The sequence below is a fragment of the Bemisia tabaci genome, chromosome 10 (assembly GCF_918797505.1).
Source record: "Bemisia tabaci chromosome 10, PGI_BMITA_v3".
NCBI classification, from domain to species: domain Eukaryota; kingdom Metazoa; phylum Arthropoda; class Insecta; order Hemiptera; family Aleyrodidae; genus Bemisia; species Bemisia tabaci.
This window is the reverse complement of record NC_092802.1, coordinates 15412016-15426585: the sequence shown is the minus strand read 5'-3', so window position 1 is coordinate 15426585 and position 14570 is coordinate 15412016. Positions and strand designations below refer to the sequence as shown.

General features: G+C 40.6%; 1 protein-coding gene across 1 annotated transcript; it reads left to right on the top strand.

Annotated features, from left to right (window-relative positions):
* The first annotated feature begins 3957 nt into the window (after nt 1-3957).
* On the top strand, nt 3958-14321 carry sesB (stress-sensitive B). The gene is made up of 4 exons (XM_019052452.2): nt 3958-4234; nt 9886-10147; nt 11016-11250; nt 13512-14321. The coding sequence occupies exons 1-4, from the start codon at nt 4039-4041 to the stop codon at nt 13755-13757; spliced, it is 939 nt and encodes a 312-aa protein (XP_018907997.2). The 5' UTR covers nt 3958-4038; the 3' UTR covers nt 13758-14321.
* The last annotated feature ends 249 nt before the right edge of the window (nt 14322-14570 follow it).

Sequence of the window (14570 nt, the reverse complement as noted above, 5' to 3'; positions counted from 1 at the left end):
CTGCTCTTTTATAAATATCTTAGATTGAAAATTTCTCTTGAAAAATCGTGAATGGGTTTGAAAAGTTTTGAAATTGAAGGCTATTAAAGTGTCGATCGAAACCTATTGGGTTTCTAGGTTTGGCACTGCTGTCTCTCTCTGCTTTGAGCGATTCAAAATAATCGCGGGAATATTTCTGTGCGCAACTTTGATGAGCGAAACTCGAAGTAAAAATCAAAGAACTATTACTCGGTCATGGCAATCTTTGGAATGATAAATTCTTCAGGAGGAATACATATTCAACCTATATTTTTAAGCGAATCAAACTTTACTTTCAATGAATGCATCAATTAAGGTGAGTCTCATGACACTGTCCGCTGAGGGGGGAGACCGCACAATGATGGTGATATTGCAAAAACGTGTATCCCTTTTGGTGTTTCAAAATCCCCTCGGCAATTTTAATGAATCGAAGGATGGCGAACTTTCATTATTTCTAAAAATTTCGGCAGAACTTCCTTCACACTATCTACATGTGACTTGTGAATTAATTATAGAGGAGCAACGGCATGGCATAACAATTCAATAATGTGCAGCATTCTTTGAAAATCGTCGTTTATTCGCCTAAGCTCCATAGGAAAACGCTCAATTGAATTTACATAAACAATTTTAAGAGATTATTCGGCAATGATTGCAATGTGTTGCCTGAATTTCAAATATTTTTTCTCTTTTTTTCTCGAGAACTTTTTCTAACACTAACAAAATTAAATTGGAATATTTCATATTTGGACTGAATTAAATAAACAAGAACCGAATGTGTGCAGCATTATATGCGTGGTATAATGGCATCCAATTGTCAATCGATGCTTTTTTTATTTTTCTTTTATTTTTATTCATGTTTGAGGGGGCGGGAAGTGCCCGCTAATGGCCTGCCCATGAGACTCCCCCGAAATAAAACTCAGAATGCAACACCGTGACGAATCGATTGTGTATAAACAAACGTTCGCATAACTTCTCAATTCGACCTTAATTTTTCCTCTGGCCAGCTGACAAAAGATCATTGCCACTATTCAAAGTTCCGAGGTGTTGCGAGCCGCGACTAGAAATAGAGATTTTCCTTCGTCTCTCAATGCCTCACTGCGCGCAGCTAGAATTTTGACCTTCAGATTTTTTTCCGGATTTTTGAGGGGCTGATGAGAACAGTGGCGTATGCAGGATAAGGTTCGGGGGGGGGGGGGGAGACAAACCTCCCACCGGGAGGTTCGGGCGCCCCCCCTCCTCCTGGAAAATTTTCATGATTTTAACCCCGTAAACCCCACTTTTTAAGAATTTCAGTCATGAAAAATGATAAAAACTCTCCTCTATTTTCCCCCAAAAAGACCTTAAAAAAATGGAAAACCGTTTATACAAGGCTAAATGGAATGTTTTGTTTTAAGTATGAGATGGAAAAAATCTACTAACTTCCTAAAGAAAAAATGAGATTGACGGACTCTCCAATTTCTTACATTCAAAAATGTTGATCAAATTATTATGGTGCCGAAGTCGACGAAACTATCGTTGTGTTCTCTCTCCACCCGATTTTTCTTATTTTTTTTTTTTTTTTTTTTTTTGCCTCTGGGGGGAGGGGGTCCGGAGTTCCGGACAAAATTTCTGTCAGTTTGATCTCTTTTTAAGAATACTGAGGGAGCGGAGATTTTGAGACACCGCAATCGCGATGCGCATTTTTGTACTTATACCGTCGGATTATGAGTAAGCTAGGTCTTATCTAGAGAAATTCATCACATTTTTTAAAGGGCATACCATCTTGTTCCACCAGTGTTGGCCAGATTTTCATTTTCAGCTTCCGTTTTTTAAGTGCTGACTTTCAAGTCCCGTCGACTGTTTTTGCAATGACGGTACGTGATTAGGGTGAAGGAGGGGGAGGGGTAGCTTGCCCTCCCCCTTCAGTTTTCGAGGATTTTTTGTTGTGAGCGGTGATACGACGAAAACGAGCGAAAATAGCGTTCCAGGGCAACCCGATTTTAGAAAATATTTCGGTGCAAGATCCCCAAACTGATTCGTTTTCCCAAATTTCACTCCTCTTAAAAGTTTCAGCACCTGCGGCGCCCCTGACTGAAAAATTATTTGGCGATTCTGCCATGCTATAGAAAAACGCCGTATGAGCCTTCAAGTGTTGCCAAATTTTCTCCGATAAAATACGAATTTTCAAGGAAACTGTTCGATATTTTTCTCCAATTTTTTCAGAAAATTTCGTACACGATTTAATCTAAAATATCTGAAAATTTCAAGGACAAATATGCATCACAAAACTCAAAAATACATGTTTTATTCGGGAAATTTGGCAACTTTCGAATGTTCATACGGTGTGTTCTTCCTTAGCACGGCAGTATTTGAGTGGGAGTAAAAAATAATCGCCAGGTAGACAACACATACCTATCCGCCCGCGTTGGGGCCGCAGGGCCGTCCCTGTGAGATGCGGCCTGTTGGAGGGGTAGTTTAAAGTGAACACGGGGGGAGGGGGGGGGGGGGGCTCACTCTTTGGACGTGAAACATTTTTCAACCGTTTTGAATTTCTTCCGTCCTTTTCACTTCATTCGCCCGGTGAAATCGATTTCAAATATCATCGGCTCCTCCAAGCCGCGCTGTTTCAAATCTTTATACGGTAGACTAGAAAAGGCGATTTTATCGACTGAACTACACATAAAACTAGGCCACGAACTGAAATCGAATGATGTCATGCGATGACATGTTCCCTTTTGGTCAGGTGTACTGAACTCTTAGCATCATCAAACCGTTGAACTACCCCATCCCTGTTATCATCATGATCAGTAAACAGCATCATCTGCGTGAGCAGAATTATTTAATAATTAATTATTGGTTAATTATTGAATCTACGGTTGGTCAGCTACTCTGTGGACTGATTGATATCAAAAACGATGTCAGCTGACTTACGCACTCAGTAAGCGATGTTGCATCGCCTGATTTTGAAGGCGCATTTTGTCTCGCACTCCCTGAACGCATCCACCATCACAAGTTTAGGTAATTATTTGACCTTAAAGGGGAAAGGATGGGGCACCCCGTGTTGCTCTTACTCGTTAAAGTCAAAGGTTTTTTAAGCTATGTAGTGCCTTTACGATATAAATAGAGAAAAAAAGCCCTATAATAACGAACATGTCTACCTCAAAAAATTCCGCGAAAGACCGCTCCAGACGCACATAATCAGCTGCAAATTTGGAGGGGTAGCAATCTCTGGTTTGACCCCTATATTTTGTCACTTAATTTGATCGGAGCGTGTTTTCAGGGGGGGGGGGGGGGGGGGTTAGCCCCCTGGCCGCTACATGGTTCGCAACTACTCGAAGCACTTCGCGCCGTAAGCGTTTTACACGTGACCCGTTACTATTAAGATTTTGTTATTGTAGAGTAAGATTTAAGCGCGTGGAAAGACCTTTAGGATCACCCCAAAGGTTTTTCACTTTTTTATACTACTAAGTATCAGTATAATACGAAAGATGGAATCCCAAGAAGAAGTGTAGGTAAGTAGATGGTGGGGGCGGGGGTCTGCAAGGGTAACAAGCAGCCGTTCAGCGATGAAACGGTAAATCTGAATTTTTACGTGGCAGGATTTTCGACCGCGCGCCCCTAAAATGCTTCACCCCCTGCCCCCTGCTGATTTGTGAGAATTTTTGTCCTTCCTTTGCCCACAACGACCCCATGTCATTCCGCTGTGTACACCTGGGCGCGGGTGTTGTCAAAGGGTCCTCGGTACAAGATAATGAAATTAACCGATCCATAGTAAAGCTCTGAGGTATTCTTTTGGCAGTAAAAAGCTAAACGGATGAATCGAGCGGAGATATCGGTCAAGGGCGCAAAGTTTAACCGGGTCGGGAAGCTATTTTCGCTGTTCGCGCGGTTGGGCGACTTCGGGGGGGTTCGGCTCGCGGGGCGAAGACGGCCGAACGCGAGGCAGTACCTAGCTCGCAGCGAATCAGTCGTTCTTCGAAACTCAGGCCCCACCGCGGAAAGTCACCCAAGTTCAGCAAAGCCCGATATCCCTTTTTAATCATGTCGCAACCATCCGATGCCGTTATGTTAGCTGCCGCCGGCGGTTTCGACCCCGTCGCCTTCGGTAAGGACTTCCTCGCCGGAGGTATCTCTGCCGCCGTTTCCAAAACCGCCGTCGCCCCCATCGAACGTGTAAAATTGTTATTGCAAGTGCAGCACATCTCCAAGCAAATCCCGGAAGACCAAAGATACAAAGGTAAGGCACACCCTATCACATCTCCTTAGTTTTCCCTCATCCCCTCGGTCCAGTGTGTCTCTTATCCCGCCGAAAAAGCTCAGTGTTTGAAAGTGCAATTCCCGCAACCTAGTTTTTTATAGTGCAGTCGTACGAATCAATATCGAGGGGGTGCTGTGATTCTCGTGGAAAGGTCGTGGTCAGAGCCGTTTCCCACGGCTGTTCTCGACGATCTGGGATAGTTTTCTCGTCATCAGGGTGGATTTTCCCGATCGGGGAGAGTTTCCGAGACATTTTTCTTGCGCATTTCGGTGATTTTCCCGGGATTTTCACGATTGATCTCGGTAACGAGGTCAGGATTGTCGTCATCAATTTTAGGCTTCCTACAGCGAGATCAATGGCGCTGGCTAGTTTTATCACACGCCGCTCGCCCGTCACCGGAAAGCGAATTCCTCAGCCCCCTAGGGAATTTGCAGGCCGGTGAGCAGTTTGAATTCTCCAAATTACGAAGTTCCCACCGCTGTCTGTGATAAGCTCATGCCTCCGATTTTCGTGGCCAGCTTGACCTTTCGAAGGAGCTTTTCAGCCTGAAGCACTTGAAATTTGAGTGGATTTTCCTCTTCCCTACCTCTTCCCACACGCGTGGGCCAGCCTAGCCTAGCGTGGAACACGCGGACTCTTGGCACCACGCGTAACTTTACGTAATGAAGTCGCCTAACGCTCTAACGGGTCGTAGTCACATATTTGAGGACTTATCAGTTAGGTTTGTATGATTTAAGCCCAATTTTTGAATGATTGATAAAGTGTAGTTATCACCAATAGTTCGGGTGTTGGTCAAGTGCTCTCTTGGCGCAGACTTCTCCCGCAGCAACACTCCAGAATTCCAGTAATGGTTCTGCACTAGCAACCATCAAGTTGCCTTCATTCGCGGAATAAGGATTTATATCCCAAACAATCGTTAGGCCCAGTTATAAGCCTAGGCCAAGTTCAAGGTCAGGAATGGCCAGATTGCCTTATAGTGGTGCACTTGGAGCAACTCATACGTTTGTCCCGACCAACCTTTCACGCTCAGAAGTAGAACTAACTCATGTTGTCATGATCCTCGGTCAATTATTGCAACTCCCCAGTGCGCTGATGTTGGACTGTAGCAATGTTCATCGAACAGAAGTCTCCTTATTCCTCATCATTTAAGCTCCTAGATTTGTGAGAACTTTCCTAGACCTCATTCGTTGCAGGTTGAGACGAATCCAATCTCTGGTTAGCTTTGGCTCCTATTCAGCACCATTCATCAGGTTCGTAAATGCATCAGATGGCACCATTGACAAGAGGTGCTGTAGGTAATACTTGGCTTATGTCTCTAAGTACATGTGATGAGTATACTCTAGTCACTAGTTCCAGGTTACTTCTCACTTACCTGTACCCTTATTTTCCTTTTTCGCCAGTACCACAGTTTCAAAGATATCTCTGTACTCACAGAAGAAGTTTAGGAAATCACACCAAGTTGACAGGTGGAATTCACCTGATGCTTAGATCTAATCATGAATTGGACGGAGTTAAACAGTAAGGAACCAAGCCACATCGGGATCGAACCGAGAAAAAGAGTTTGGCTCCTGCATAAGACTCAATGTAAACGATTAACTTCAAGTTCAATTTCTGTAAAATTTGCTCCAACAAAAACTTTGAATTTTTGGCAATAGGTAGTAGAGCAGTGGTTGAGTTCAAAACCACTCATAATTCAATTTTTTCCAGAATGTGGGTTGGTTCCTTTCTGCTTAACTCAGTCCTATGAAGTTAACGTTTGACAAAGTTGTACCCTACTAAGTTAGAGCACTCTGATCGTTGACGTTGAAATTACTTTTGCAATGATCTAGTTGAGCAAATATTGGAATCTGATAGATCATTCCCATAATATCCTAGCCTTTTTTCTCCAACCATCTCAGCATCTGTGTTGTATCGCCAAAGAATAGCATATCGATGGTGTAAGTTGGCAATCACATAACTCGGATTGCGACGTCGCAGACTTCCTGTCATACTTCATTTTATAAACAGGAAACTACTCAACGGCAATTCTTTATAACTGCCGTGATTTTTCTTCTCTGCGCGAAGAAAATTCTGCACAAACTCCAGGGAATGATGTCACTTTGTTCTCTTTCCAAAAAAAAAAAAAACACAGAGGCGGAGATTTTCAGGCTCTGCAAACGAGATATGTGATTGCTGATTTACACTGTCGATACACTGCCAAACATAAACACTGTCAAACATGTATGTTCCTAAAAGCATTCTGAATATTTGTAGGGTTTTTCATTAGTAGGCCAATCAGTCAATTATAAATTCTTTGGCTCCTGATCTGTATTTTGTAGCCTCTAAATTCTGTAAATGCTTGCTGCATGATTACTGAGAATGAAGTCTATGCTTTTTTCGGCAGAAGTTGAATTGGAGATGATAAGACAGTAATTAGGTTAAACAGTAAATATGTGGGTAGTAGTTTTTCCTAATCGTGGGGAAGCTACCTACTTGTCTGTTATCAGTCAAGTTTCAGATTTTGGCGGTGAGAGAGAACTTGATAACCTTTTAATCAATGCATCATCTTTTCATAACCAGTTATGAATAAGATTTGACGCGCCAACTTTTCTCAGCTGAAGACTATTGAAGAAGTCCTGGGTTGTTCCTCTTAAACTGAAAAAAAAGGAAAATTTGCAACATAAATAGTTGAGATAAAAAGGAGACCTTTATTTTAAACCAATGTTGCAATTCTGCTGTAACTATTAAGTGTTAATTCTTAAAAATCTCAACTTCTAGTTGTGCACGTGTCAAAGGCTGTTTTAGCATACGTGTTTGACTTCTGCAAGTCTTACCGAAGTCAGTCTTAAAATATCATACCTTGCAGGTCAAGCTTTACTGTGTGGTATAGAAGCATGGCCGAGGCATTGCGAAAAACTCAACAAATTGCTCTTACAAATTGATTATCAGCCAGATGTAGTGGAACGAATTAGCTTAGCGTCTGTCCATTGATAAAATTGTTGCAATCAAACTAGGTCCTCATGTTGGAGTGACGCTCTGCCTACAGCATGAGCGTTATCAGCTGTCTTCAGACTTTATCTAACTCAGTTTGACCTTCCATTCTTTCTTTCTTTCTCTGTGTTACGTCTTAGTTTTTTTTTATTCCTGTTGAGTGTTCTATTGTATAGTCTGCTAGATTTTTCATGAGAGAAAATTAATCTTGACTTGGAATGAAAAGGAATATGAATCTAAGGAAGTATAGATTTGATTGCACTTTAAGCCTCCGAAGTTGTGGCAAAGTTTGACCAGTATTAGTCATCTCTCGTGTTTGGTCTATAAGAAAACTTGAGTACTTTGCGCTTGTTTCAAATCAAGTGCCTGCTCATTTATCTAACCATATTAGATTGAACTCGGAAAATCAGTCTCACAGTTGTTAAACCACTTGACCATGCAGCTCCACTTGGCTGCTCATGTGATACAGAAACCCAATCACTATGTCTATAGTGGACAGGAGGTTCTCGATCACACGAATATTTCCGAAGAAAATCATAAGTCCAGCCTTAAGAAAGGATAAAAAAAAGATGATTGCTAATAACTCATTTTTGAAACTCCTGATGGCAATCAGACAGTCTGATCTCATGATGATGTGGTTTAGAATTGGAAAAAATAAATCCAGTAGGGAGGGTTGACTAGGTTGCAAAGCAGTTACTCCATGCCTTTTCATTGTTTTATTCCAGTCATTGATCGGAATGACACATATGAATTTTAACCCTGGTCATAATGCAAATTCCAAGGAAACCAACGCAATCAGTATCCTATGAAAATTTTAAGATCCCTCTTGTCTGTACCCTTTTGAAGGGGAGACAAGGGAAATAATTTGAGTACGCATAGCCCACATTTTTCCCTAATTATTGGTGCACAAGCTGACCTCCAAGAAGGGAATGCATCATCTAGACAGTAGAATGGCCGAACGATGAATTCTCATGACAATGCACATTCCACCAAAACATAAACAAAATTCTACCTAGTTTCAAATTTCAGTCCTCTGTGCATTTTGGATCATATTTTGCAAAATAAGTTTTTAGCTGATCGTGAGACTGACTCCACTTAAATAGCATTAATTGTAGTGCTCCCCCGGTCTTAATTAACAGGTGCTGGTCATCACCTGAAGCAGCATTGTAGCAATTCTTTCAGAGCTGTCACTTTTGCTGAATTCGAGGGTACATTACACTTGCCAGTCAGAGGATCTGCATTTAAAAAAACCTTAAACCCAAAAAAACCTAAATTTTTTTTTTTTTTTTTTTTTTTTTAAGGAAAGAAAGAAAAGAAAAAGCACCATTATCTGGTTCAGTGAGGCCTATTGTCCTCTTCCCCGTGTAATGTCCCTGAATTTCGCATTACTACCCTGTTAAAGGTGGATCCAAAGCTCTCATTTTTTCTCAATGTAATTTTAGGGCCATTTTTGTGCTGTCATATTTTTATCCCCCCCTCTCTCTTCTCCCTAATCTAAAGCAGTTGCCACATCCTCTCTGTACAGGAAATAGTGGAAGTCTTGCATTGGAGATGCTTTACAACTCTCATCAGTTGAGGTTCAGAGAAGCCCCTCAGTGAGGTGGGTTTCCACTCAGAGGGAAATCATTACGTATTGTTTGCTCTCAGCATTTATATGTTACCTTTGCTGTTTTACCTAGCCTGTGGCTGTCAAGTTTATTTTGCTTGTTAATGTATTGGAGCTAACATTTATGACCTATTTTAAATTAAAATAGTGTGTTCATTGGCTCTTGGTCAAAACTGGCTTGAAGGTCACTGAAGGGTCATCTGACTGTCTCACCAGTTCTCTCTCTCTCTCAGCTGTTCTGTCAATTGACTTCTGAGTGACTCACTGAACTGATCTCTCTCAATGATAGTCTAGAACTCCACTTTTAGGTTAGGTGTACACGATTTTTAGAGCATTATCAGAACTTAGGATAGTTCTAGATCTCTCCTAAATTGGACTGGTTTTCTTCCCATTAAACCTATTTTTAAAACTGACGAAATGAATAATTATGAAAGTAGCCTCTGTTTTATAGCTGTGGGGAGGGGTTTTTGTCCAAGTAGCCAAGACAAGCGTAGGATGCGTCTAAGCGTTATAAAATCCATGAAGTTCATTCTCTTTCTCCCTCCCCTCCTTCCCCTCTGAATGAGATCTTATCATTTTGCACTGCTCCTACACCCACTCCCTCCCCCCCCCCAAAAAAAAAGAGGGGGGGGAGTGTCGGATTTGAAATTGGAGATGAAGTGAACTACAAAGGTTATTTCATTAAATCAAAGGAAAAAAAACCTGGCTCTGATAAAAACTGTACGGCCTCATCCAAAGTTGACTCCCAAATCAAAATTTAGGACTGATGAGATGTCAGTCTTTTTTCCAAACACACTACTATGGGTAGTTGTATCTAAATCTGCTTATTGTAATTTTTTTTTTTTTTATTAGTCACTTAATGGCTGTATTTATCAATGAATCGAAAGTACTGTCGATACTTATAAATGTCAAACCTAGACATTGTTCTTCTTCAGGGAAGAAGGTATTCAAATTCTTTGTTTCTATCTCTAACTGAGTTTGTTCTGTGGAAAAATCATCAATATTTTTTGTTTTGATACAAGGTGTCTCATGAATCTCAAACTTTGATTTATAGGTATTGTCGACTGCTTCATCCGTATCCCCAAGGAACAGGGAATCGGAGCTTTCTGGCGTGGTAACCTCGCCAATGTCATCCGTTACTTCCCCACACAGGCCTTGAACTTCGCCTTCAAGGACAAGTACAAGCAGGTCTTCTTGGGTGGCGTTGACAAGAACACTCAATTCCTGAGGTATTTCGCTGGTAACTTGGCCTCTGGTGGTGCTGCTGGTGCCACTTCTCTCTGCTTCGTATATCCTCTTGACTTCGCCCGTACTAGGTTCGTATATTTTTTTATCTGTAAAATTTCTCAGTTAGATTAATGTATCAGTTGCGCTGGTCACCGAATCGTGTTTGAGAGTCAGTATGAGAGTGTAATTTCCACAAAATCACAGTTCTGTTGGCCTTCTATTAAATTTACTTTTTTGTTAGAGTATCTCCTCATCTAAGTAATAACCCTTTTGCAAAGGAGCATCTACATCTATGGGTAGAGATGGGGAACTGTGACAAGGCCTAAAATCAATGTCTCAACTTCAGAAAGCGCCATTCATTGAATGCGCTCAAAAATTAGGCTTTGTCTAAAAACTCAGAGCACCAACCAAGCATGGTGCCTAAAAGATGTAGATGCAATCCACTGCTAATTCTTGAAACAGCAATAACACATCACTCTCTAAGCAGGCAGTTGAAAATCAAAATGAGAATTTAGCGAAACAAATGGTCAAGTTGCAGTAGTTTGGCCTCTAACAAATTGTGGGTCCTCAAAATTATTCTTGCCAGCTAAGATGGCCCCAATAACTTTACTCTGAGGTTGGAATGCTTGTCACAACAGAACCATTCAGTTCTATCATTTCTTAAGTTCTTACTGCAGGTCTGAAGTATTCAGCCTATACTGTATTTTACAATTTTACCCTCAAAATGTCCTCAGCTTCAGTCTATTCATATTAGTTTAATGCTTATTTTACCCCCAGAACTCTCATGAAGAATTGATCGTGAAAGTATCTAAGTAACTCTGGATTCTTAGGTCTAGCCAGAGTAGCAGCCTTGCACAGATCAACAACCATTCAGCTCTAAGCTTATCGCAGAAAGAAAGAAAGGCAGCAATAGCCTAGCCACTGAGTTAAATTGTAATCCTCCTCTTAATTTTACAGGTTAGCTGCTGATGTCGGTAAATCCGGAGCAGCCAGAGAATTCAACGGTCTTGGAGACTGTTTGTCCAAGATCTTCAAATCTGACGGTATCGTTGGATTGTACAGAGGTTTCGGAGTCTCAGTCCAAGGTATCATCATCTACAGAGCCTCCTACTTCGGTCTCTTCGACACAGCCAAGGGAATGTTGCCCGACCCCAAGAAGGCTGGATTCTTCATCTCGTGGGGTATTGCCCAGGTGAGTCTTACTTGAATGTTCGTCTCGCAGATTAGTCCAGATCGCTAACATCCAATCTAGCCAATGCTCAGAAAGCATGAGTAATTTTGCTACAAGTTAGGCAACTTTAGAAAATTGATGGCACTACCAGTAGTGAAAGAACTTGACCGGATCGAGAGAAATTTCCTCTTGAATCTGATGATAAAGCTTTAATAAAGTATAAATAGTGATGCGTAATAATGGTTTTTGATCAAATAAGATTTCATCAAGTACTGTTATCTGTTTCAATATTCTTACAACAGTTGGTAGCAATTAACTGCTCTCATGGGGGGGCCTGGCGGGAATTCAAAACTAGGAACCAAAAGTCTCATTTTGCTAGGATTTTGCCTTAATTTTCGGTTTCTAAGGCTTTAAACTTCAAAAATATGATATATTACAATCTGGCGGTGAAGATCGATTCATCCAGAATAGATGAGAGACAGACATTCCAAATTAAGGGGGAAAGTGCTGCATCTTTTAATCTGGAAATATTGAACCACGTAAATTCTACCGGGAAACTAATTCTAGAATTCTTCGGAACGTTTCATCCCACAAAAATCCGAAAAAGAAGTATTCTCCCGCCGAAAATCTGCTGCAAATAGCCAAAATTTCAGTTTTGGTTCCTAGTTTTAAATGCCTGTGGATTTTCCTGCCAATGAAGCTCATCAAACTACTCACGCTCTTCCGCCGATGTTAGCGATCTGGACTAATCTGTGGTTCGTCTCGTCTCTTTGTCATGGCATATGCATTCACTTCTCCAGCGAAGTATGGCGTATCGAGGGTCAAAGAACAATACCGCTTAAGTGACATTTTTGGCGAAAATGAGTCTGGAACTTTCCGCATTCCACGATATGAAATATGCAAGACAATTTTTTTAGTCCACTCCAATTCTTCAGAGGAGCGGTCCAATGCACAAAGAATTTGCAGATCCAACCTCCAAATTACCAAATTTGCAAAGATTTCTCCTCGTCCTGCTAAATTGTCAGCTTGCAGATAGGCAATATTGTTCCTTAGCCATTGATATGTAGCCTTTTATTCTCCCGTAGATGACTTGTCTTTATGACAAGAATATGTCCATCTTAAACTTCAGGTATCAATTTCAATTTAAAAATTACCTGTAGGTATTAATGGTTTGCGTTGGTATATATTTTGACTTCAATTTTGTCGGGAAATATTTTCATGTCTATTGGTATGGTTTTACTCTGAGTAAAAGGCTCAGAACTCACAACCTAAGTATTTCCCTAGGAGGTAGGATCTACAGATAGGTATTAAAAATCAAATGATCAGGAGGTAGTTCTCGTTAAAAAACTGACTATAGACATATTACTGTAAGTTGAGAAAGCTTCAAGAAACGGCATCATCCCAAGTTTAAATGATCAGACACTTAAATTCATAATACACTCCACATACAAGTGTGTGCATTTCTAGAAGAAGAATAATTGAAAGAAACGGCATCATTCCAAGTTTAAATGACCAGACACCTAAATTCATAATACACTCCACTTACAAGTGTGTGCATTTATAGAAGAAGGATAATTGAAATAATTATTTTGAAGCAAGCCTCAATCAAATGTCCTTTTCGAAAGGTATGAATTCTCACGGCACTCCTGCCCTGAGAACAGGAATATTTTGAAGACGCTTTTAAGGGTTCAATAAGACTGTAATATGCCAAAGGTGCTTACTTTGATGTCTACTCGTGAATGCATTTCGCCCGTTCGGTCATCCTCAGAACTGTCGTAAAGGAGTTGTCTGAAGATGCTGGAACGGGCAAAATGCACCAGCTATTAAACATCGAAGTAAGCACCTTCGGCATACTATTACCTCATTAAATTGAATTACAGGGTGCAGTATGCATATTAAACTTGATCTTTTAAGGGTTGTTAAACAGAGTTTCCAGCAGTCTGGGAAGTCAGGGAATTTTGTGAGCAGCGTTTAACAGAATTCAGGGTAAATAAAATAGAGTAAATCCAAGTGGAATTTATGTGCAAGGGTAAAAAAATTAGATAACTTTAGAGTCGGAGCTGGAGAAAAGCAAAGAAAGTCAGGGAAGAAGGAAGTGACTAGATTATTGAAACCCTGCTTTGAATTTTTAGAATAGAAGCATGTTGAACCAGAGGCTGACATATTAATCATTGGTCTAAATTGCTAGTTAAGAGGATTCATAAATTTTTAATTCTTCTCTTTTTCCCCCCACTCGTTTGCCCCATTCACTCTCTAACCCCTGCACTGATCTGTTTTTGCAGGTTGTCACAACAGTTTCCGGTATTGTTTCATACCCCTTCGACACAGTGAGGAGGCGTATGATGATGCAGTCTGGTCGTGCCAAGTCTGAAATTATCTACAAGAACACACTCCACTGCTGGGCTGTCATTGCCAAGACTGAAGGCACAGGCGCCTTCTTCAAGGGAGCCTTCTCCAACGTATTGAGAGGAACTGGTGGCGCTCTCGTCCTTGTCTTCTACGACGAGCTCAAGAAATTGATTGGTTAAGTGCCAACCTAACTCCGTAACCAGCTGTATATTTTCAACGTTATTGTATTAAAGTTCCGAAACCTACTTTTAATTGTAAGAAAAGACATCCTCCGGATGCCAGAGTGACTTGGTGATCTTTTACTGACCGTGCGAACGATAACATCGGGGTTCTGGGTATTGTTAGTCGACCCGTAAGCTGCTTTTGATTTTTATTTGTATCCTACCAGCTAGATAGTAGTACAAACAAAACAGTGCATTCTTGGTAGTCAGTCCATTACCGTTAACTTGTACGCGAAATAATTCCATTAAACTTGTTTCTTTTTTTAAATTAATTTCTATTTATTTTTCTCATTTTGTATTTGTTAGAATAATTCTTGTCTCTTGTTAACGCGCAGCCGCGCGCTAAAGTGAAGGGAGCTCTCCGAACACCTTGTGACACCGCCAGCAAACAAAGCTGATATTAATTTTGATTGCATTAATCATTGTATAGAACAAAACCTCTGTATAGTTCTATCCATATACATTATATGTATGTGAAAGAGATACTGTTGTTATTACAATTGATTGTACTTTTTGAAAGTCCTTTTTTGTACTTTTTTTTTTGCAACTGTCTGAATATCGATCTCGATTCCAGAACGAAAGAAAATGTGTTTCTCTAAGAAACAAAGCGATACCTGTGACGAATTTAAGTTTTTACCCATCAGTTTAAAGCAATTTTATTTGATTCGTCAATATTTTAAAAGAATAAAGTCTAAATAAAATTTTATTTTTAGTTTTGTTCTCATCCGTTTGCATGTTTGAAATGCATCGAACTAACAAGTGTGCTCTTTC

Excerpts from the sequence above, each read along its gene's own strand:
- sesB (XM_019052452.2), top strand. The coding sequence starts at position 4,039 with ATGTCGCAACCATCCGATGCCGTTATGTTAGCTGCCGCCGGCGGTTTC. Across the intron at positions 10,148-11,015 it reads CTTGACTTCGCCCGTACTAG|GTTAGCTGCTGATGTCGGTA; the intron begins GTTCGTATATTT and ends TTAATTTTACAG. Across the intron at positions 11,251-13,511 it reads TCTCGTGGGGTATTGCCCAG|GTTGTCACAACAGTTTCCGG; the intron begins GTGAGTCTTACT and ends CTGTTTTTGCAG.